Genomic DNA, 24,832 nt, shown 5'->3' on the forward strand with positions numbered 1-24,832 from the left:
TTCTTCTTCTTCTTCTTCTTCTTCTTCTTCTTCTTCTTCTTCTTCTTCTTCTTCTTCTTCTTCTTCTTCTTCTTCTTCTTCTTCTCCTGCTCCTCCTCCTCCTCCTCCTCCTCCTCCTCATCCTCCTCCTATTTACCATTAAAGGGTTTGCTAGCTCCTGCCCAAGAATTGCCTTTATGCCTTTCCAGGTAACATTCATGCTACTTAGACTGAGCCTGAAGTCCCCTCCCCATCATACTTCGCCTCTCTGAATCACCTTTGCCTTCTTTTACTCCCAACTGTTCAAACCCTGTATACCTCCTTCAAATCCTTTTTGTTTCCTCATTGCACTTCTGCCTCAACATCTTCTCTAGGGCCCTCCCATGGGCTTGGTACAATGTATCACATTTTCCATTCAAGGAACTTTCATTTAAAGTGTGATCCTTCCATCAAGCTTCCCTTGGTTTAATAAAATAATATAATTACCTATAACTGTGGTAATATTGAACACAATCTCCTGCTTTAGGTTTTGAAAGAAAGAAGGAAGGGAGGAAAAAAAGAAAGGAGAGACAGGGAAAGGTAGAAAGAAAGGAACAAATGTTATATTGAAGGCATCATTCTTAATTGTATAGTTGTATAGTTCATCTTTTTATTTCCTGACATCCCCAGTGAACCAAGTTTTAGTCTTTTTAATTCTCATTGTGCCCTGTACATGGTAGGTATTCAATAGTTATTAAATCAATATGTTTCTGCTTCTTTATGACCTCTAGGTTTTCTTAAAAAACAAAGAAAGATATTTTCTTCTAGGAAAGATTTAAACAACTTGGTCCAACCTCACTGAAGCCATCTTTGGGGGAATCCCTAGGAACTTACCAGAAATCCATAATTAATGTCTTTCAGGAAATACATAGGGGATATCAACGTGGGACTTCACTTTCAGGTCTTATAAATAACTGCTGCAGAACCAGCAGAGGAAATTTAGAAAGTACCAACCTCATAGAGATTTGTACAAGTGGAGGTTTTTTTAATGGAAAGAACAGACTGTATTGAAGATGCCAGAAGGTGTGTGCATGTGTGCAGACACACATAAACACGGAGCTCATTTACTCGAGCATCCTTTTATTGCTAAGAGAAGCTCCCCTGAACGAATAATGCTCAGAGCAGCTCTTGGTCTATGCCTGCTCATGGCAAAAACAGACTAGAGCTAGGCCAGTGGAAAAGGGAGCCCATTACCAACGAACTGGTCTTGATGATGGAGAAAATGCTGCTGAGGATCCCCGAGCAGATCAGCAGCTCCTTTTGTTGCCTCAGGTGTAAGTGGATATGATGAAGGACCACAGGGAGAAGGATGCGTCTGGATTCTGCAAGAAAAGAGTAAGAGAGCCCCCAAGGTGACCTTCAGAAGGGAACTGGTCCTTTGTATTAGCCTTGTTTGCCTAACCCAGCAAACCCAAAAGCCTGGAGAAACAAGGGACTTGTCCTATAGCTTCCAAACAGGACTAGAGCTGGATGATGAGTAACGTAATTTACTCTTTTTCTAGAAGTCTGGAAGCCAAGCAGATACTTCCGAGCATCTCATCTTCTGTTGAGCCAACCTTTGTTTTTCCAAAAGAAATGATAGACAAACCATCCCACTTCCTGTCTACTCTCAGACATTGCCTATAATGAGTGACATGGTACAGGGTGAGTCAGGGGAGAGCTTCTGAATGAAATCATTTCAATGACTAACCCCTAAATTAATAGCACATCTCATAGAGAAAAATCCATCTAAATAGCACATCTGGCCTTAACTACACTGACTGGACATGATGATTTGATGTGAATTACCATTTGTTCATAACAATTGAGTGCTGAGTGACTGTGCATACATATCATATCCACTTATGCCTCTTCTCTATTACAGCACTAAGCACACAACAGTTTCACCTCAATCTGTTATATTAAAGCTCTGTTTCAATAGCAATTAAAATGAGGGCACATCCTTTGTATTTTGATAAGACTTTGATAATCAGAACAACCTAATCACCAAATTTTGTTCTCCTTCATGAATTTAGATGACTTTCTTCTTTTCCTTTCTTCCAGTATCACCTCAAGTCTCATTTATTCAGGGTATGACACAGAGCAGGAGTGGGGAACCTGCAGCCTTGAGGCCACATGTGGCCCTCTAGGTCCTCAAGTGTGGTCCTTTGAGTGAATCCAAACTTCACAGAACAAATCCCCTTAATAAAAGGATTTGTTCTATAAAACTTGGACTCAGTAAAAAAGCTGTACCCAAGGACCTAGAAGACCACATGTGGTTTCTAGGCCCGTAGGTTCCCTATCCTGATCTAGAGCCTTCAGCTATGTTCAGGAAACTTGCTTTCTCTGGATCAGAGGTCTTAAACCCTTAAGGGGTCCAACAACAGATTTCAGTGGGTCTGTGAACTTGGATAAGAAAGAAATGCATCTTTATTAAATTATAACTAAAATTTATAATTTCCTTCAATTTTGAATATAAGTGACAAATTATTACTCTGAGAAGGGAGTGACATAAAAGGGGTTAGTTACTAAGAACCCCTGCTCTCTAGATCATCTCTGTCCCTAACTCACTGTTGACATCTGTAGACTTTATTTTTCCACTTATAAAATGTTGACGACAACATGTTCTCCGCCTAGTTCACAACATTGATGAGGATGAAATAGGATGACAAAAATGCTTCAGAAATAACAGTTCTATCCCCATGAAAATAGTACCAACCTCAAACTTCCAAGGAGAGTTAGCTCCAGATAGGAGGACGAGCATGGAATATTGTATTTCTAGTATAACTGGGAGGAAGGGGGGGGTTCTGACACATGCACAGATTCCATCAGACTGTTCAGCTGAAGGAGCCTTGGGGAAATTGCATCACCCAAGGAGACTGACAGGGTCTGTGCATGCACCAGCTTTATTAATATGATGAGAAAAAAAATTTTGACTGTGAGGGTCACTATGATAATAATTATTTGAAGCATGTTATCAGTTATGCATATATATATATATATATATTTTTTTTTTACCAGAGAAAGAAAAGAGGCGGCTATCTACTGTGCGTGCAATAGACTGAAGTTTCACCACGTCCATGGACTGTCCAATGTGCACTGTACTGGGCATGCTCCCCAGAGTCCCTCTCACAAACTCAGCGACCTCCTGCACGGTGAACATCTGCAGCAGCTCATCAAAGATAGCAGGGAAAGAGTTCAGCAGAGCAGCCTACAAAAAGAAAACAAAGCTGCTATTATTAGCTTTGGTTGGACATCCTGCCAGTCGGTTTGCAGAAAGGACAGTCTATGGCAGCAAGGGTTGGATTGACACGCTTGCCTTATCTTCCTCACTGGTCTGGAAAGAGTGCAGCTTATGGAACACATGACCCATCTACTGCCAGTTAGATGGTTTCACTTTTAATATGAAGTAAGGACAGCAGGAGCTGGTCACTGGAGGAGAGAAAGACCTCACCTCTGACTGGCTCATGGAGGGATTTCTTTGCCAGTGAAGAAGATTAGGAAAAAGTTCTAGAGCTTTTGTAACTGTTTTTACTTAGCAAACATATAAGAAAAGACTTCCTCTGTTTGGAAGGCAAGCTCTCCAGTTCCGAGGTTTTGGTCCTGAACAGATTTAGAGATGCATAAGCCTTCCAAAGGAAGTGGCTGGTGTTAGTACAGAGGCTTGAAGCAGTTCCATATGTAACAGCTCAGGAATTTTCTAGCCGCAGGCCTACCATGGTGAACTTGAAAGCTTCATACTTCTGTAGGAGGAATGAACTTATTTTCAATTATGCAAATAGAAGACTCTGCAAATTATCTCCTGCACAAGGAATTACCACCTCTTTCAAGGGTAAATCCAGAATGGCTAGAAGTTTGGAGTTTTTCAGGCATGAAATTCTGTAAAGAGGATTGTGTTAAGGGCAAATACTGGGATTTCAGAGCTGGATAGAATTATCCAGCCAACATCTCCATTTTATAAATAGAGTCAAGGCTCACAGGGTTCAACTTCATGATGCAAAGCATAGTATTTTAGTACTTTTAGTGACTAGATGCAGAGGAAAGCAAAGGTTCTCTCATTCCCAGCCCAATGGACCTTCCACTATACTAAGGAGCCTATTTATGGCATGACATAGTGACTTTGGTGACCCATGGATGATAATTTAGTGTTGCAAAAAGTAGAGAGAATTCTCGCTGCCTTCAAGACCTAGACAGACATCATGACAACTTATAAATTCCCTAAACTGCCTTTACTGGAGACGATTGTGATCATGATCCCAGAGATCTGTTCAAATGGTAAAGAGCTCTGGTCATTTCTATTAGTCTGCTGTAGCTGGTGGCCTTTCATCCTCTCTCAGGTCCAGGAGGGCAGGCTTAAGATTTGAGCCCCAAATTCAGAGTAGCTCTTACCTTTGAGACTACCAAATCTATAAAGGAGGGACAGGAGAGATTTATGGAACCACTAGGGGGCTGTTTATAGGCTCTTGCCTCTAATGAGTGACACTTATTCTGTGGTGAGACAGGGCTGGCTGACAAACTATTTGTATGTGTAAAGTTTACCTAGAGATTTCTGAAGTTTCTGTTAGATGTCAAGACAGCCCTTGTTAACAAGGGTCATTAGGCACAATATGCCCTGGCCACCTACCTTCTTCATCTAATAGCATTCTCCTTTGTTGGGTATAAGGTCTTGGAATAACAAGAGAACTTCTTATTATGGTTAGAACCAGGCCCAAATTATACAACTGGAAGTTTTCAGGCATAAGAAGAAAAAAGGAGGACAAGAAGTCATTGGTATTCCCAAGGGACCATCACACTCAGGTTTTTTGTCCCTGGAAGTGTGAACTCTGCTGTGCCTTGTTCACAGGGATGAGAGAGGGAGAGAAAAAAAAATATTTGGCTGAGTCTCCTGTGCTACACATGCTTATGTCATCTAATGGATAAACCAAGACATAAAGGAAGCTAAGAAAGCCAGTTCTAGCCCCCACAGAGCATTAGAATACTGCCAGAACTGGCCTGAATCTCTGCTCATTATCTTGACAGAGCAGGGATGGGGGATAAAGGCATTCCTGAATTTTTCAGAATTAAATTTGCTTTTGCCAGTTTCCTGTATGCTCCCAAAGCTTATTCTCTGGCTAAGAGGGAGAGCTGTTGCCTTGGATCTATATGGAATGCTGGAGCAGCAGGAGCAGATGGGCTGGGGGAGGGGAAAGGGTCACTCAATTCAGCTACCTTGAAAGGTATGGAGGGAGCTCTGCATTACAGAATTAAATGATGACCTTGAGCTGCCCCCACTGTTTTGTGAGGTATAATTGCCAGCTCTGTTCACCTGTCCTCTGAGGTTGAGGGGCGTAGGCGGCAACTGGGGGCACAGGATAATAGAGTGGCAAGTAGAAAACTAAAGGCAGACATTTCAAATATTAAAAGTGACAGAATTTCCACATTAGAGCTATCTGTTCCAAGGTGATGAGGAAAGCTACCTGATTTCTTTTTAGGAGGGGTAGAAACCAATTGTACATTTTTAGCAGACTTGCTTCAATGGTACATGCCTACTGTTAAACCAACCCCACAGTCTTATTTCGCCAAAAAAAAAAAATGATATAGCAATGCCAAATTAAAAAAAAAAGACTTAGGGGACTCACAGAGAAGATGTCTCTAACAGTTGCCAATAAACAAACACACTCATTATCTAACCCTGACTACCATACCTCTTGGCTATGGTTTTCCAGTTATCTCTTGCTAGAACCAAAATGTGCTTATCATGCAAGCTAACTCACATTGCGATTAATAAGAGGATTCAAATACTCAATATATTCTGAAAGATTTCTATGACCAAGATACTTCTAAAAACTCTAAAGAAGTCTGGTAGTTGCAAGTTAAGTCTCAAGAGTCCAAAGAAGAAGAATAAAGTTATGTTCATTTTTTTTAATAAACTTTGAATTTGTGATTTCTTTGATATTAGGAACTTCCAAAAAGGAAATTCTCAATGCAGACTGGCAATTGTTCTGAAACTTCAGTTTGTTAGGGAGATGCTGTGGGCATTGGGAGATTAAATGACTTACCCAGAGTCACCCAGTCAGTACATACCAGAAGAGGGACTTCAACCCTGATCTCTGGTTCTGAGGCTGTCTCTCTAGTGACAATGTCATACTGTCTCTCCATCCATTCTTCACTAAGTACCTGAGAACCAATGCATACTACTTTGCATAATAAATCAGAAATCTCTGCAGAGGTACTTCCATTTGAGCAGTGGAAACATAAAAGAAACAAACTACCCATTATGACTAAGAATCAGTCAGATGTGGATCCAGAACAACACTGTAACTAACCTGTGTGAAAAGGAGTGTTTCAGAGCTTCGGCTATCCAAGCTCAGGACAAATCGGATGGACTGAAAAAGTTCTTGGATGCTGGATCGGAATTGTTCCTCTTCCATTCCACATGTAGCTCTGGAGTACAGTATTCGAGACTGGACAATGAACTTGAAAAGGTATTCCAGAGCCTTAGGGAAGCAAACAGAGAGTGAAAATGAGAGCTATAAAGAGACACAGGAACGGAACCAGGTAGCAAAATAGCAGAGTTAGAAAATTAAAATTTGGTGCAATGTAAAATTATAATGGGCAGAACTGCATTTTCTTTTATAATGCATTTTCCAAAAGACAACTCTCAAAGTGGTGATAAAGTTGATTGCCTCTTTCTTATAGGTGAACTCATCAAATGGCTTTAAAACTATTTTCTTGGGTGCTAGTATTATGGAATCATGGACTAATACTGGAAATATCTGGATAGAAGAAAATGAAAGAAATCTGGGCCATGTAAAAATTAAGTTTCTGCTAATTTCTTTTAATGAGTTTGGGAATAAGCAGCACCAATAAAAATGATAGTAATCCTACTCTGAATTTATATAGTATTTTTATTTCAAGAAGTAAAGGCATCACCTCTTCATGAGAGTAGCCTAGGGCCTGGCAGTGGTATTTCTATTTTACACTCATGGGAGCAAAAAATGCAATGAAATAACTTGTTCAAGGATGTTTCTCAGCAGGCTGAGCCCACATCCCAGGTCTTCCATTCCTCAGTCTGGCTGTTTTTTCCATAAATAGTTCATAAACCACATGAAAGATAAAGGCATCTAATTTGTTTCTGGAGCTGAGCTGGAGTTTGCGATCTCCCATAATGTTTAACTATGTCCACAAGCAAAAGGAGCCTATTGCAAAATAGGATAAAGATGGAACAACAGGTTTGCTGATCCAAAAAAAAAAGCCAGCTTTCCTAAGATAATTGAGACTCTTGGCAGACAATGAAGCCAAAGAGATATCAGGAAGAAACTCATGCAAGAAAGTAAGGATGAACGGTTGATTGAAATATATAAAAGAAAACTCTATTCTCAAGTTCCTATGTATGGCCTGCCTATCTGTCAATGGGCTAGCAAAAGAAAATTCAATATTCTGCTGCTCACACAGAGCTCTCTTGGCACTGGCGACTCTATCTGGGGAAAAAAATCGCCTTCGAGTCTTTTTGGACCAGAAGATTATTAAATTAGAGTCATAGTATAATTCACTTTTTTCTACATGTGCTACAAGCAGTCTTTTAACTATTGGCTGTACAGGTCTAGTAAAGCTTATTATTTTCTAATCCTGGGAAACTGAAATGAAATAAATACAAGCAAAATGAATCTCTATAAAGACAAACTATTATCTTAGAGAAAAAAAAATACAAGACCAATAGTACCCTGACAATTAATACTGATGGGCAAAAAAGTACTTTGAAATATAGGGTTGTGGAATTGTTGACATCTGTTATTCATTTAAGAAGTATAGTAAAAAAGAAAAATCTGAAAACCCCTAAAGATTTTAGCATAACATGAATTGGTTGTTTTCAACTAGTTTTGACAATTTTTAATTTTTTTTTACAAGTTTAAATTTTAGTCCCCTGTCAAACAGCTCCTTAAAATCTGAGTACCCTTATATGGCATGTATTCCATAAGGATAAATGAGTCAGGCAAGTATTAGGCTACCCACCTTCCAAATGTGGTTAATTTTCAAAAATAGGTTATAAAAAGTATCTAGCAAATCTAGCTGTACCTATGGTTCAGCTTATGAACTGGAAAAAAAGTACATTTTTTATATATCAGGAAAAATATACATTTTCCTCATACATACACATAGTATAATGCTAACTGACAGATCTCAATTAGGTCCTCCTTTAACACATTACTTTTTCATTAACTTTATCATTGATGGTGAGAATCACTATTTTAATGAATAGAAACAAGAATCTCATAGATAAAGTTTGCTAAGGGAAATAGTGGGACAAGACCCACATTCTTATATAAAAATACCCTTTGCTTTCCTCCTAGAAAGAGAATTAAAATAACAGGGTAAATGTGATAATTTCTAAGTATCATGAGAAGAATCCATTAGACCTCATGAGGTAACCCCATTATAGGAAGCAAGCATGATACCTACTCTCATGGCCTCTTGAATATGGTCTTGTCGAACAAGTTCTGCTGAGCGGTCCATGTACCACTTTAAACAACGGATCAGTTCTCTGTGGAGGAGACACACAGATGAAAATCTGCCTTTCATGTTGGGGTGGCAAAATTTGAAAACTTGGGGCTGGCAGCCTTTGATTTAGGATCATGGGATGTACCGAAGGCTGTCCTTTGCCAACTTCAGTGAATGGTTGAGGTAAAAGGTAGATTTATGATAGTGATGCATAAATGTGTGATGGGAAGGATTATCCGCCATTAGGAAAATATTCTGGTGCAGAATTAGCAATCAAGTTTTAAATCACTAAAATGTCAATAAATCAATTTTGGGGATGAATATGAAAAACCTCCCTTAACTTAAGAAATGTTAGTCTACTGGTGGAATTTTAAATCTACAACTGGCCATGGGGGAGGTAATTTGAGGATAGAATAGCTTTCCCTTCTCTCCTAAAGCATGGATAGTTTCCTATTTTACCTCTTCACAAAGACAAGCAGCATTACTTAAACTGCATTTGTGATGCAGTTGGTTATTAATTTGATCTACAATCTGCTGTATCTCTTCTACAGCGAGAGGAACTTTTTCTTGGTTCCTCTCATATTGGGGTGGGAAGTCAGTGGGATATGGGATATTGGAGGAGGGCCATTTTGGAATATTGTTTTTGTGAGCAGGCATTCTCACAGGACTCTGGTGGTTCTTTTGGGAACATTTCCTCATGGCAAAGAACAATAGACCTGTGACTACCCAATAATGTTCCTGACCTTTTCTGGTTCTAGTTCTGGGAAACAGGACTAGATCTAGATTCCAAATGCCTCTTCCTTAGGAAAGCAAGATACTTTAAGAAACACTTATTTTAGAAAGTAAGATAGAGAAATTATTTCATAAAGCTTTGATATTAAATATCATCTGACCTCTGATAACCACTAACCTGGGATTTTGATCCCTACTACATAAAAGGCAAAAAGTCAAGCAAAAAAGCAGATAGATGATGGTCAAATAGGACTTACTTGTATGCCAATGCTCCAGCAAAGTGCTTCTGGATGTATGTGTCCATCACAGGCCGAAAATGGAAATACTTGCTGTCCCGAAGCAGATTAATGATGAACACCTGAAGGAGATTACAGAAGAACATCATGACTCATTAAGAGAATTAAACATAACCCCTTGAAGGTGATGGGAGTGGACAATCTTGATTTATTTAAGGAACAGTGAAACATTAATATTTTATCCACTTGTACTCATAAATATTTGATGACAGCTCTGTCTCTCTGAGGACCATGGGCCTCTATCTTTAGACCCTGAGCTCCACCCTCCTCATCAGTGCTATAAAGCAGAATAGACATCTTGGAGATGACATTGTCTAACATACCTTGGGCTGTATACTTACCAGGGACTGAAAGACCAAAAGACCATATTTTTCAGTATTATCATCCAAAATCACAAATAGCGTGTCCAAGATGTCTTGCAGAAACTGAAAGAGTACCAAGAAACAAACAAAGGGGATTGGTTTAAAACCAATTCAGTTAACGCTAGTTCAGTTCTAGTTCAGTTAACTCCTTACAAAAAAAAGGAAGAACCCAGTACTTTAACTGGAAAAAATTTCAGAACCAGTATTTTTTTTTTAAATTACTAGATTAAAAAAATAGTCACAAATAGTGCTGAGAGAAAACTTGAGTGGAAGAGGTCTTTGGATATCTGAAGACACTGAATAAAAATTTCTTGAGGAGTGCTATCAAGATTCCCTTTTTTTGAATGAATGCTAAATTCATTGGTTATAAATGCTTTGTGGTTTATTAGGAAAAGGCAAAGACCTAAAGATACAGCAAACACACACACAAACAATTTAGATATTAAGATAAAACAATGAATTCTTTCCTGAAATCTTCTTGAGGAAATTCTCTGTGGCTCACATATCCTTATAGCAAGTTAATAATCTCTCGATCAAGACGAATATGTTAAAGCCCAGAGTTAGACAGTAAGCAAACAAATAATTCATTTCTATACAAAAGGGTTCAACTTTATGATACAAAACATAGTATTCTGGTAACTAGAATGTATGTTATAGCTTAGCCATATAATACCAGCTGCTTCTATTGTATACTACTCTAGTGTGTATACTTAGAAGCAAAAGCTTTTTTAGTATAAAAATATGGGACCCAGGGAAGAGGGTGTAGTTAGGAAAAAAGAGTTTCAGGTGAAGGCAGGAGATCTGATGGTTTCTTTAGATCTAGAGCATTTATGGTTCCAAGACAAAACCCCCAACAACAATAAAGGCAGAATATGATAAGAATTGAGAGGTGCTATATGTCCTATAAAAAGGACAAAATTAGATGACATGGGGCTAACAGTCTGCTGGTCAAAATCCAATCCCAGAATGGCAATAGGTTCTAGCAGGTTTAAGATGAGTTAATGATACCAGATTGAAATCTAGTGGAAAGATGTGCTTCTTTTCTGGATAAAAACACACATTTCCTACTGAAGGCTTCTTTTGTGAATATTCCTTCTGGACTTATTGGTTGATATATTTTCTTGTAAAGAAAAATATGCCCAGGGTATGTAGGAATTTATCTTAATGGCAGAAGTCCAATATGATTCTGTAAGAACTTTTTTTTTATTCTATAAGAACTTAAAATAATTATACCAATCTGGTCACTTGGTGAAATGAAATTCAAAATGAGTTTCCAGCAAACACTAGAGCAGAAGACAGGTTTTCAAAGTCTGTCTGATTTAGAAAAAGACTGAATTAAATCCTATTCAGGACTGAATCTCATCTTCTCGTGGTGTTTATAAAGCATGTTGAAAGTGACCTCCCATGCACCTTGCCCTCCCAGAAAGTTGGAGGGATGATGGGGAGGATAAAGGAGAGAGCATATTGGGGGAGGGGGCATTCAGTGGGATCGCTGTTTTGGGGTGGTGGGTAGGGGAAAAACGGGGAGAAAATTTCTAACTCAAAATCTTGTGGATATGAATGTTGTAAATAAAAAATGCGCATAAAATTAAAAAAAAAGAAAGTGACCTCCCCAGGACAATTTGGTGCCTTGTATGTAAAAGGCTCCCCGGTCAAAGGGACAGAATACAAAGAGTTCTGGGTCTGAAGTTCAAGGATCTTAGTCTGATCCATCTAGAGCTCCTTCTCACCACCTATGAAACCCTGGATAAGTCTTCATATTTTATGAAAAGAGGGGGTGGGACTTGAGGGTCTCTACACTCCCTTCTAGTACTAAGCATATAAACCCAATACATGTCTCTTAAGGCAAACTGACAGGTAAAATCATGCCAAAAGACAGAGAGGGATGAATAAGATCTTTTAGGATGTGTTTCAGACCCCAAATTCCATACTTAATTTCTGAATCTCAAAAAGCATTTCAATTTAAAAAGAGTATCTTATTAAAATTCATTGTGTAGGACCACATCCTTAGGAAGGAAGGTTCATCTCAGACTTAGTGAGTGGTGAAGGCATTTCTGGAGCCAAGAAAGGACAAGTACTCATTCTGGAATATATATGAGTTCTGAAAAGATTCCTGGACTCCAGGAGTAGCTTGTTACGGTGTTAATGATCCTCTCTAGGTCAGGAGATGAGAATTGTAGCTAAGGGCTTCGATCTCAAAGGGATCTGGGAAAAGTGGCTGTCTTCTTCACAGGGAAACCACGACAGTTCCTTTGGATCCAGAGTGGAGGGGAAAGAAGAGTTAAGGACTAACTGAGAAAGGGGTAGCAAGTTAGTTATTTAATTAGCTTCTATTGAGAATAATAACAAGAAAAAATGTTCAGACGTCTAGTTCTTTTGAGAGGGAGGCTACAGAGCAAAACAGACAGAGTCTGGTGAGGAAGAAAGTAAAACAAATCCAAGTCAGCCTCATAACACTGAGATGATTGGTTTTCCAGATTAAGCTCTGGCCACAGTAGTTTTTATTAGTATTCATTCTGAGAAGAAAATATATAAGACTTCTAGGAAGCACAGCTCATAATTAAAATGTAGATTTAAAAAGGCAGCAAAATTATTAAGGGGGAATGCACATTAAAAAGAAAGAGCAAATTTAACCAAAAAGCAAGCAGGTCCCCCTTCTCTACCTAACATGTACTCTGGGACAATGGCAATACCGACAGAGGTTTAAAGGGAATTTTGATGATGATCCTTAAAAAGATATTTTTTCCTAGACCTTTTTCTCAAATAGCATGTGCATATTCTCTATTGCAAAGTCAAAGTAAAGGCCTAGAGGTAAGACTGTGAATACCTTAACGATTTCTTCCCCACTGACATGCCGGAGGCGCCCCAGAATATCCATGATCCGGTCTGGATAAGCCTTCCACTTCAGCAAAGCAAGGAGGTCCACTATAAATCAAAAGAACAGCGCTCCTTTAGATAATGGTAATAACTGACATTTGTACAGCACTTCACAGAATTTTTAGAGTCTGACAATATTGTGAAATCAGGTATTACAGGTATTATTCCCCCCACTTCACAAAGGAGGAAGCTGGGGTTCAGAGTTAAGTGACTTGCTTGTGCTCACAAAGCTAGTAAATTTCAGAGGTTATCACATCTAACAAATTGTCAGGATGACAAGAGATGGGTCTGGTCAATGTTGCAGGGGTTGTGGAAAGATAGGCACCCAGATGCACTCTTGGTAGAGCTATGAATTGGTCCAAACAATTTGGAATTATGCTAAGAAAGTAGCTAAGTGTCTATATTCTTACCCAGAGATCTAGGCTAGGCAGAACACCTAACCTGAGAAAAGACTCATCTATGCCAAAATATTTATAGTAGCACTTTCTGTGGACTGGAACTGGAAATGAAGTCTATCTGCATCAGTTAGTGAATGGCTAAATGAGTTGTGTGGTTCATGAGTGGAATGTGGTATAAGAAATGATGAATACAGAAAAACATGGGGAGACCTATGAACTTATGCGCAATAATCACAACCAGGAAAACATTATATACAACAACTACAATTATGTAAATGAGAAAAATAACAAGCACAAAACAATGGAAATGGAATGTTATTATAAAGAGATACATTGAGAAATGTAGATGATATAAAAACTAAAGATATCAACAAAATATATTTAAAATCACAAAAAATGATTTTTAAATGTTAGAAGTGGGGTTTAAATCTTGTTCAAATTCCAATTCTATTACACTATTCACTACACCATACAGTACAAGTGACAATCAGAAAAGCCAACTGAAGGACATATCAGACACTACTACTATGTCTGGTCTGGAGCCTAATTTCTGTTTCTCCAACAGGATGAGCAAAAGACCTCAACAGGCAACCCTTTGCAAAGGGGATGGCAGTGCCTGAGAGGGCATCCTGAGGGCTGAGTGCATCCAAACAATTCAGGCAATTTGTCATTGAACTTAATTCAATGGGCATTTTATTAAACATATAGTGTGCTCTGCAGACAAAGAATGAGGAAAAATCTAAATGCTCATAAAGGTTCTTTGTCTCCTATCTTGTACATGCCCAGTGAAGCAAAGTCAGGAAATAAATGTAGCTGACAGTTTTGACTCTATGGAAAATCCCAAGTTGGACTGCCAAGAACTCCATGGGGTTAATATGGGGTCCTGGTTCATTACCATACCATTTTGAGTGAGTTTGGTGGAAGAGAGTTGCGTGGAGATAGAGAAAGTCTCTTTGGTGCTGCGCTGGAAGATGAGGCTGGAAGGAATGTTGGGACAGCCATTGTAGTCTTCTTTGCAGCATGGGAGGCCCAGGTAGAGTGCATGGTTATTAAATGTACTATTCTCATCACACTGCAGTTACAGAGAAAAGACAAGACACATCAACTAAGAAGTTCCTTTAGTCATTCTTCATATTATATCTCATTAGCAAAATCCAGTTACCCAGAATTCTAGCTCCTAACCGACATCATACCCTTGCAGTCTGATGTATTTAGCTGTATGTGTAGCAGAAAGGATGGCTTCCTGTTCAAACCTCTTCCAATCCCACCAGGGCTTCTAAGGACCCTTGCATAGAGCATACATCTGGTCACAAAGATCACCATTGTTTTTTCCAGTGAGAGAGAGCACTAGGAGTAACCTTAGACTGTCTATCCACTGTGCTTTCAGCAACGGTACTGCTAAGAGCTGAAGCTTTGGGTATGTATATACGCCCACACCACCACCGCAGCCAGCAAATGCTGCTATGGACACCCAAGGCAGAGAACAAAAGACCCATCATCCCAGTTTGTGGAAAGGAAAGTTAACAGCACCTAGATAATACAACTTCATCCCTCTGGCTGAAACATTGTTCTTAACACATCTGCACTCTCCTCAGTTTGGTGTGGATGTGCATTTAGAATATCTACACTGCAAAGCACTTCAAAGAGAAACAGTGTCAAGGGGGTGGTTAACAAGCTGCCCTTGGTCTGGCTGGGTCTGAGGCCCCCTACCTTATAGACATAGAGTTCATGGATGTCATCTGACAGGGTGGTGCCATCATCTCGCATCAGAGGAGTGAATGCAAAGCCAAATAGCTTCTTCTCTCCTTTGTCTTTTGCTATAATAAGAGTCAAGGGATGAAGATTGGTTATTTTTCCTTTGTGTTGCTTCTCAAATAGAGCCTTTTCTTGAACTATGACAGCTCCCATTCTTTTTTGTTCTTTAGGCATTTCATGGTCTCAGGTGTGAAGAGAACTGCCGAGAACAGACTCAGCCAGTACTTCATTTAGTCCTCTAGGTACCCAATCTTTCTAGACCCAAACTGCTACTCTTAAGAGAACAGAACTCTGAAGGGGGAAGTTAAACAACCGCCATAAGAAGGAATACCCTGAGGAGAAGTGAGTTTCTCAAAGACAATGAAGCTGGGGATTTTCTACGTCAACAGAAGGGCCTCTGCCTGACATTCTGGCTGTGGACCATTACTTCTGAAATCTGGAGGAACAATTTCTGACAATATTGTATCCCTTGAGTTCTGGCTTCTTGTAAACCTTCCCCACTGTGCTTCAAGACAGCCATGTCCTCATGGGGAAGGGAGCCATTGCTAGTGCTCTTTGGGGAAGCCATTAGGAAATTGTACTCACTAGAACAATGTCTGAATTCAAAGCGCAGGTGGGAGCCCCGGAACCTATCTATAGGGATGGGTAATTTGATGATTTCCCCCCAGCGAGGGCTGTTACTATGGTAGAGGACAAAGGAGTGATAAGAAGTCCTGCTGGGCTCTCCTGAGCCAAGGCTGATGCAGTCCTAGAATAAAGAACACAGAAAATCAACGTCCAAAGGAAGGCTGGTTGAAGGACAAAGTAAGACGTTATAGCCCAGACACACAGGCGAGTCTTTGTATTTTGGGGGAGTGCTGCATCTGGAAATGACTCTTGTTTTCCATTTAATTCTTACTCTCTACCATGCTGAGGGCTAAGAAAAAAAAATGAGAAACTTCAATTCACTGGAATCTGATATTCTTAATAGCATATTTTGTTAGCTGTTGCTAAATCTCTGTGCTTATACACTAATAGGATAATGGTTTCTAAGGATGTTAATTTGGGACAGAAGTGACCCAAGTATAGCTGCCTAGCAAACTGAAAGAAAACGGACAATATACTTGAACCATTAACTTGAACTGTTCATACTAGCTCAGAAAAGAAAATCTCAAACTGTATAGGACAATGGGACACTAAGAAATCAACATCATAGGAGATCTCATCAGACTAGAAAAAGTCTATTAAAAAATATAGGAAAGGGGCGGCCAGGTAGCACAGCAAGTAAGAGCATTGGCCCCAGAGTCGGGATGACCTGGGATCGAATCCAGGCTCAGACACTTAGCACCACACCCAGAAACACCTGGCCGTGTAACCTTGAGCAAGTTACTTAACCCTGATTGCTAAATATATATATATACACACACATATGAAAGAGCATCTATTTCTACTGTTATACAATGTTTCCAAATAAACCTGCTGTTTTGAGCTGTCACACAGTGCAGGGAAACCAAACTTGAACTGATTGTTTTTGTAGACAGACCTGAGAAAGTTAAAAAGTTGGACATCTCTGGGGGTTTCATTTTGCTAAAACTCCCAAACTCTAAAACCAAAAAGCGATGCTAGTCCTGTGTAGACCTGGCCATAAGGCTGTTCTCTGGAATGTGAGACTTGTTAGATTGCCCAAAGAGAAGATGCTGCTCTTAGTCAACACCAGCACTAAAGGACAAGGTCTGGAGGCTCCACTTATCCAAAGCACCTCCCAAAATGGGACATTATAAAGACCATTACTCTTCAGCTGGATAATTAAAAAAAATCAAACATGAATGAGTTACTTCTACCGTTGTTCTCAACCCGCATTTCCATTTCTCTTTATGAGATGATTTTGATTAACTTCATTTACTTTCTGTCTACTTAAGATTAAACTATTACATTGACAGTTTGATGAATGGATAGATCTCCACATATAAGCAATGATCCAAGTCTCTCAATGGTTGCCTCATCTTTTGATGAGTAACCGAGGGGTATTCGAGGAGATGGCAGATCTCTTCCTGGAGAGGACTGAAATAAAGTCCTATTATAGAAACAGGCTCTATTTGGAAACAATGAGCTTACACTTATGATAGATCCTTATAGTCACAACATTGTACTAATAAATGCCCTAAGTATCAGTGGGTCAGCAATACTATCTACATTTGACTGAAGGCAAAATCCAATTCACTGAAGTCACTTAGGGAAGGCTGAGGGCAAGTTAAACGGTTATCAAAAGGATAAGGGGTGGATGAGGGAGAAAGGACCTATTCTTTTTCTTCACATGGAATATGACAAGAAATAATTAGTTCAAATTGTAGGAGGGAAGACTTATGTCAGCTATTCAGAAGAATTTCTGTAAGGGTTGTGAGAGAATAAACTGAGTTGCCAAGGGATATTAATGGAGTTTCTTTTAGAGATTAAAAAACAAGCAAATACATACATATGGGCAGGTGACTACCTATCTGGGATGGTTTGAGGACAGATTTGCTTCAGAGGCAGGGATATGGACCAGATGAGTTGACAAGTCAGGTCCTATAGTTAATCCTGTGGGGCATCCATGCTTTATAATTTGATGTCACTGACCATGCAAGTCCCAAGCATGCTGTTCATTGCTTTCCTTACCTTTAAAATTTCTCCATCTGCATAGAGAACATACATGGTCACTTCGATATTCTTTTGCACACTCTTTCCCCCCCTCTCGAAATCTCCCTTTTCCAGAGTTAGGTAGAGGTCATTTCGGATATCGCCTGTGGTGAAAGAGAAATGAAAGCTTCTCACAAGGAGCAGAAGCCGTGGTACCTCATGATGATGACAGAGAACAGGCCTCCCTGTGTTGTTCCTCTGAGGCATGTGCCGGCACCCAGTGCATTCCAAGCCAGGGGTCAATAACCATGGACATTCCAGTATCAATGAAGCAGAGTTTAGGGTGGTTAGTCATGTTTTCTTTAAGTGTTAATTCATTCACTACACTGTGACTCAAGGGGAGAACAGTCTCCTGGCCTAGAGGAGGATAATCAATCTATTAGATCCTCCAGTGGAACAACCTAAAAGGATTTATCCTGAAGTTTCTTACTGGAGAAGATTTTGGAAACAGTGGATAAAGCATTTGCCCAATCATCCCTTACCCATTAACCTTTCCTTTTCCCTCACTCTGCAAACCTAAATTCAGAGCTTCTTTTGCTCTTTGGAAAGGTTGTTTGCAGTTCAAACCTCTCTTTCTCCTGAGCAAGAATACTAAGCTTCCTTCCTGCTGGATTCTTGGCTCAGAAGCTGGTTCCATGCAGGTGTGCCAGGCAGAGGGCACTGGGCATGCCTGCCAATTTTTCATCACCTTGTTTGCAAGTGTTCTTGGAGCAGACGATTATATCCAGAAACACAGATGCTAGGTCAATGGAGGCAACATTCTGTCAACCCCTTGTGGTATCAGCTTCTCTAACCTCCAGCCTGTTTTACCAGTCTTTACTCAGATATAAGAGACTCTTATATTCTTAAATTTCCAATAGCCAGAATAATAGGCTTGTCCTTGGGGGGATGCTGACGTAAGGAAAAGCAGTAGCAGAATACCTGCTGATTATACATGTAAATACATACAAAATGTTCATATTTAGGCTGCCCTAGCCTCTAAATTTAACACCTATCATAGTTTTTTCCACATATTCTAAAAGAGGGCTCATAACTTTCAGGAAAAATAGGCAAGGCAAGAAAAAATATCTTCAAAGAAAGAAAACAGCAAAAAATAACGGGTAAGGCAAAATGGAAGGTGAATTAGCAGCTGAGGAAACCCAGTAATGACGTAATGAAATGTTTTGATAGCAAAGGTGGAACCAATTCAAGTTGTCAGTTTTTAATACCTCCCCTCCTCCATTTTCATACTTGGAAAGACGTTATAATCTTGTTTATTGACTACAACTAAGAGTGAGACAAGACATGTTTATTTTTTGGCACTTTGAGAACTTCTGAGTTGGTCATAAATTCCAGGCTCCTTTTATGTTTTACATAAAAACTTAAATGTTCCTGCCCCTTTTCTGCATTGACCACACCTGAAGATCGATGGAATACTAATATATGGCCAAGCTGTTAACTGTTTGTAAGAACAAAGCTGCTCTGGGAGCTGAGTGCATAGGACAATTGCATAGTTTCGAAATGGGTACATTTCTTTGGGAGGAGACATCCATATGAATGGGAATAATAGCACTTCCTATTACTCAGATTATCCTCTGAACCTTTATGAAGTAGAGAGTTGCTGCTTCTTAAATTGACTGTTAGGGATTGGGAAATATTAAAGCTCAAAGACAGAAAGAAACCAGTCCATTACAAATGAACAGTATACTACTCAGAAACTAACCATAATATATACTTAGAGACTGATCATAATGTGTATCTATAAACTGACCAAAATACATATTTATAAACTAACTAAAAGTTATATTCGGAAGTATGTCAGAAACTGACCATAAAGAATATTGATAGACTTAATCAAAATATATTCTCAGAGACTGATGATGAGGTTATATGCAGAAATGGAGAGGTTTGGAAACCGACCATAAGGCATACTCAGAAAACTGATGGTAATATATTTCCGGAAATCTCATAAGCATTTTCTAGAGTTTGTGAAAGCTAAAATGTCTCCAAGACTACAGTAATCAAATTCAGTTAGTCAGAAACCTACAATAAAAGGAAAATTACAAATTTCTTCCTAATCAGGTTACTGTTTCACAATGTGGGGGAAAGGAAATAATGAGCTTGATGGGAAATAAGCCCATAAATTCAATCATCAGTTAAGGCAAAACACCTTTCACTTACTGGTTTAAGTTCCTAAAAATTCACACAAAGTGTCAAAATTCTCTACAGGCATAATATTTATGTTCTTCAATGCACATGCAACTATGGCAGGTCAGACGGTCTAAACTGTAGACTATCCCCCTACTTCATCTGCTACCATTTATCTTGTCCTGCTTGACCTTTGCTCAATGACTTCTTTGTTAGAGATTAAAGGTGTTAGAATAAACTGTTTAAAACCCAGGTCTCTATGGAGCATCTCTAAAGTCTGGAGATGATAATGGTACTCATTGCAAGGGTCTTAATGACACAGTAGGGGATACGCCCATTCATGTGATATGGAAACCATCAAAAGACCTCTTTACCCAAAATATCTCTCCTGTTGAGCTGCCATGCTCTTGAAATTACTATCATTAGAATCAGGCATTTGGGTGTAGGTAAGGCATTATTTTCAGACAATGGCAAGGTTCCTGTTAAATGGAACAGGTCTTACATGGGATGAGTACACTAACCCAGAAATGATTCTTTTTAAAAATCACCTGTGCATGGGAGAAAGGGCAGCTATGTGATGACAGGGGCTAGGAAAGAGCAATTTGAAATACTGAATCGGACAGATTAGGGCAGGACCTTGGATAGACATAAAGTCGGATACAGCAGGCCCTGGTGTCCAGCACAAAGAGGAGGTGGAAAAAGATGTAGGGGTATATGAATGTGTGTATAGAGGGTATGTGTGTGGGGAAAGGGACAATGTAGACAAACTTCACAGAATCTCAGAGAGCAAACAGAAATCCTCTCTACAACACCCCCAACAAATGTTCCCACCTCTCAAAGAACTCCTATGGCGGGCAAGGCATGACCACCTAAGGCAGCCCATTCCATTTATGGACAGCTTTGACAGTTCATAATTTTGTCAAGGTTGGTTCTACTACTAACCCTTTCTTTACACGGTAATTCTTCCTAGAACTTGTTTCTTTTTTTTTTTAAAGCAATTGGGGTTAAGTAACTTGCTCAAGGTTACACAGCCAGTTATTTTGTGTGGGTGCCAAGTTTCTGAGGCCGGAACCGATCCCGGGTCTCCTGATGCCGGGGCCGGCGCTCTTACTCACTGCGCCACCTGGCTGCCCCTGAGACTTGTTTCTTTACATAACTTTCTTCCATTTCTTCAGACTGGCTAACCAATTCTTGGCATCTCTAGTTTCTCCTTCATCTGGCTCCATTTTGTTCATCTTCTTGTATATAGCAGGTACTCAATAGATATTTGATGAATGAATGAATGAATGAATGATTTTTTTTTCACAAGAACCTCTAAGAGAGCTAAAACCTATTTCTCATGAGGAGAATCAGAACAAAATATTAAAGTGACTACATGGCCTTTCAAAGCTAGACAGCTTCTGTTCATGGGAGGATGGAATTTCAGAGGGAGTGGTAATAAATGACAGCTTCACTACAAAGGGCTGTCTGTTCACCACTTCATGTCAAAAAAGTTTCTGAGAAGTCTGTTGCATATGACCATCATTAATGGGTCTAATAACTGAAATAGTATAATCTGAATAGGGCCAGATAAAGAAAAATGTACTGAAAAACTCCATAAGTCTCAGTTTGTTTTAAAGCCTACTTGTCACAATAGTATAAGTATTAACAAAGGCAAAAATTCTGGTTTGGCAGAAGGTACACCTAGTTAATGGTGCTGCGAAGGAACAAAATGGTTATTCCATGAGCAGAGTTAATGATAATGAATTGTTTCATTTTTATGGTTAGAAATGGTCTCTATAAAGATGAATACTGCTCTGGCAAGATTAAAGCTCAGTGCACCTACTGCATTTCCCCCTGTATTTCTTTCCTCTTTTGTTTCTACAGAGCTGGCTCTGTAGATAATCCAAACCATTGAGTTTTAGTTTAGGGACTCACTCAGCAATCATGGATTTTTGCAACAAGCTTTAGCCAGGATATTTTAGACATTATCTGAGTTCTGGTTTTCAGGAAGCAGTGTGCTGTTACAGGAAGATCGGGGTCATAATCGGGGAAGATAAGAGCTGGGGTCAAGGCCTACCCCTCTGCACCTTACTATATAGTTTTGTACATGTCACTTCCTTCCTCAATCAAATGACTATAATTTCTGCTTTGCCTCTCTGGCAGGTCCACTGGAATATTTAGAGGAAATAATGCAAAGAAAAATGCTCTCTAATGTAATATACATGTAAATGATTATTGTTATTACTAATGAGGAACAGGTTAGAACTGAATTTTTGGATATTTAAATTTAGAAAACTCATCTTTCCAGTATTAACCAATGGGTTAATTAATTTTTTCCTTAATATGATTTAAGAAATGTTAACTAAACACCTATCATGTGTAAGGTATGGTGCTTGGCTGTGGGAACAAAAAAAATCAATGATTACACAGTTTCTGCTTCTTTGAGAACTTAGAACCTACAGAGAAAGTTTCTGAAATACTCACTGACTCCACAGAAGAGTATTGAGAGAAATGAATAATCAATGATTTGAAGAGATTCAGAGTTCCTCCTTTTCCTAACATCAGCCTTTCAAAACCAGTCTCTGAAGGTTGAATTAACTTTCTCCTCAATCACGGTCTGACCTCATCCAACCTTACCAGAAATCTCTAATTTGAACTTCTTGTTCTTTGTGTTCCACTCAAGCCAAGTCTGGGTGGAGGTAGGTCCTTCGTCTAGATTGCCCAAGGCTGGGGGTGGCCTGGGTGTGGAGATAGTCTCTATGATCCAGAATAACAGGATATCACTCCTAGCCCTTCTTTGGAGGGAGCCCACTTCTGTTAATTGTTAATCAGAGCTGATTACACCTCTGTAACTGCTGAAACACCTCTCATCCTAGGGCATATAAGTTTTAATAAGTGGCTAGGATCTCTTCTGAGGACAATGAACCCTTTTTGTTAACCATTAGTTAGCCATGGTTGATAAAATTGATTCTAATTTACCTAAAAACTTTGTCTCTCAAAATCATTTTTTTATTTGCCACAGTATATAAATTGGTTTTTCTCTTTCTTCCTTCTATTCTCAAGCTATAAAACCAGACAAATTTCTCAAATGATTCTTTGAAAATAAGCTCCCCTTTTTTGTTGAGGCACCTTCACTGAGGACCAGAATGACCTCTGAGTTTACTCAGAACCTCTGGACCCATTCTTTGGATGCCCCATTAAACATGAAGTCCTCCCTCAGACACTTCTGCATTGAAGGGAGCTCAGCTGTAACGTGCCCTGCCCCAGGCCACCACCTTCACTACAATATCTGTGTGGGTAAACACAGTAATAGTGAGACCAATTAAATATACATATGTATATATCTACGTGTATTTATGTATGTGTATATACGTATACAATATATGTACTATCCCAATTAACTCTTTTTCTCCCCCCAGCCTTTGTGGCTTTTCTTCAAGGTACTGAAGGAACTTCTTTCAGGCCCTTATAAGTGCCTTTCACTAAATAAGTTGCTTTATATTAACAGATTTCTACTAATATCATTAAATGTAGAAATAAATTATCTCTGAATCTGATCAGCAACCTTCTGAAAGAATGCTTACATTCACTTTATCTCTTGATGCATCAGAATGGCAATTTTCCCAAGTGGTTTGGTGAAATGCAGAAAAGGCTTCTGCACACTCCCCAAACCCACCCATTCTTAACCTACAGAAGAGGGATAAATATTGGTCTTTCTCTCCTCATCTGGACAATCACTGGCCAACTTAGCACTTTTTCTTGAAGGGCAAGAAGCAAAGAAAATAGACTATTAAATCAGATTGCTTTCTTGGTACATACTGTAGAGTTCTATTTGAGTCCCAAAGACATAGAATCTGCATTTTTCCAATTTTTCTCATTTTGAAAGTCAGTTTATGTGACTCAGTTTATTCTAACCAGCATGATTAACACTGTCTCTTTTTCAATATGGCTACATTTTGGGGAGGAGGATGGGACTGGGGGGGCTAGAACTAAAATTTAGGCTCCAAAGCCAGTTGGTAACTGAACTAGAGCTTACACCCATGAAGAGAAGTCTGGGTCACTGGATTAGGTGACTTGCCTGAGGTTACACAGCTAGTATGTGTCAGGAGGAGGGTTCCAAGCTAGTGCTCCAGACTTCCAAGATCACTTCTCACTCCATTTCCTTTGCTGCCTTTCTCAAGGGTATAGGACCATGTTTATTAAGCCTCAAATTCTCCTCACTCTCCCCACACAGAACAGATGAATGGATTCACAGTCATCCTTGAGAGACAGTAGGCAGTTAGGTGGCACAGTGGATAGAATGCTGGGTTTGGAGTCAGGAAGTCTTGAGTTCAAATCTGATCTCAAACACTTAATAGCTATTTAACCCTGGGCAAGGCACTTAACCTCTATCTGCCTCAGTTTCATTATTTGTAAAATGGGGATAATAATAGTACCTACTTCCCAGGGTTATTGTGAAGACAAAATGAAATAATATTTGTAAAGTGCTTTGTAAACCTGAAAGTGCTATTATTATTAGATCTGCTAAAATTTTCATCAGAGACTTCTGATTATCTTCCTATAACCAACCTGTAGCAGGCCTGGACATCTCCCTTCCTTAGAAGTGCATTCACAGAAATAGTTCTTTTTTGTTATGTGTATCCAGAAAGAGTGGAAAGAATAAATGAACTAGAAAAGACTTTTAGGCTACCTTTTTATCCCCTGCCACCACTCAATCCCTCCTCACTAATGTGAGTCACTGGCCTGTCTTTTTCACAAAAATCCCTTCGTGTATTGGTGACCTGTTCTATTTCCCCTCCAACTTGTGAACAGATTCACCCCGAGGGTGTTCGGAACATGTTGAGAAGCCCTCAGTCTCATCTGCTAGGAACGCTCCTCTCGCTAAGGTTTACTGAAGGTCCAAAGCGGTGCCTTTCCAAATCTTCAGGGCTGTGCCATCAGTTCACTCGCTGGACCTCTCCCAACAGGTCTTCACTCTAATCTGCCCAAGGTAGGGGAGGTTGGTGAAGGGTGGAGAATGTGCATGATTTCCCCCCAATATTGCAATGATTTGTTACCTTCACCAACATTCCATGAAAAAAGTGGAGATGGAGAAAAAGCAAGCAAGCAGCAGACATTGAACAGAAAAGCAGGAACTTACACCCAACTATCTTCATCTCTGCATCAGAAAGAA

At 39.4% G+C, this 24,832-nt stretch overlaps 1 protein-coding gene across 4 annotated transcripts in view; it reads right to left on the bottom strand.

The window, feature by feature from the left end:
* The window catches only part of DOCK3 (dedicator of cytokinesis 3), a 520,915-nt gene that overhangs the window by 88,231 nt on the left and 407,852 nt on the right, over window positions 1-24,832 (bottom strand). For all 4 annotated transcript variants that reach the window (XM_069095615.1, XM_069095614.1, XM_069095613.1 and 1 more), the window contains exons 15-25: window positions 17,530-17,654; window positions 15,481-15,643; window positions 14,851-14,957; window positions 14,041-14,212; window positions 12,693-12,790; window positions 9,845-9,928; window positions 9,465-9,565; window positions 8,437-8,518; window positions 6,303-6,473; window positions 3,016-3,208; window positions 1,213-1,340 (exon numbers count right to left, since the gene is read on the bottom strand). In XM_069095615.1, the coding sequence (XP_068951716.1) occupies window positions 1,213-1,340; window positions 3,016-3,208; window positions 6,303-6,473; window positions 8,437-8,518; window positions 9,465-9,565; window positions 9,845-9,928; window positions 12,693-12,790; window positions 14,041-14,212; window positions 14,851-14,957; window positions 15,481-15,643; window positions 17,530-17,654 (1,424 nt within the window). The remainder of the gene's footprint in view (window positions 1-1,212; window positions 1,341-3,015; window positions 3,209-6,302; window positions 6,474-8,436; window positions 8,519-9,464; window positions 9,566-9,844; window positions 9,929-12,692; window positions 12,791-14,040; window positions 14,213-14,850; window positions 14,958-15,480; window positions 15,644-17,529; window positions 17,655-24,832) is intronic.

This window comes from Petaurus breviceps, unplaced genomic scaffold (genome assembly GCF_028583685.1).
Source record: "Petaurus breviceps papuanus isolate PSGF00001 unplaced genomic scaffold, PetGlider_PUasm1.0 227, whole genome shotgun sequence".
Lineage (NCBI taxonomy): Eukaryota > Metazoa > Chordata > Mammalia > Diprotodontia > Petauridae > Petaurus > Petaurus breviceps.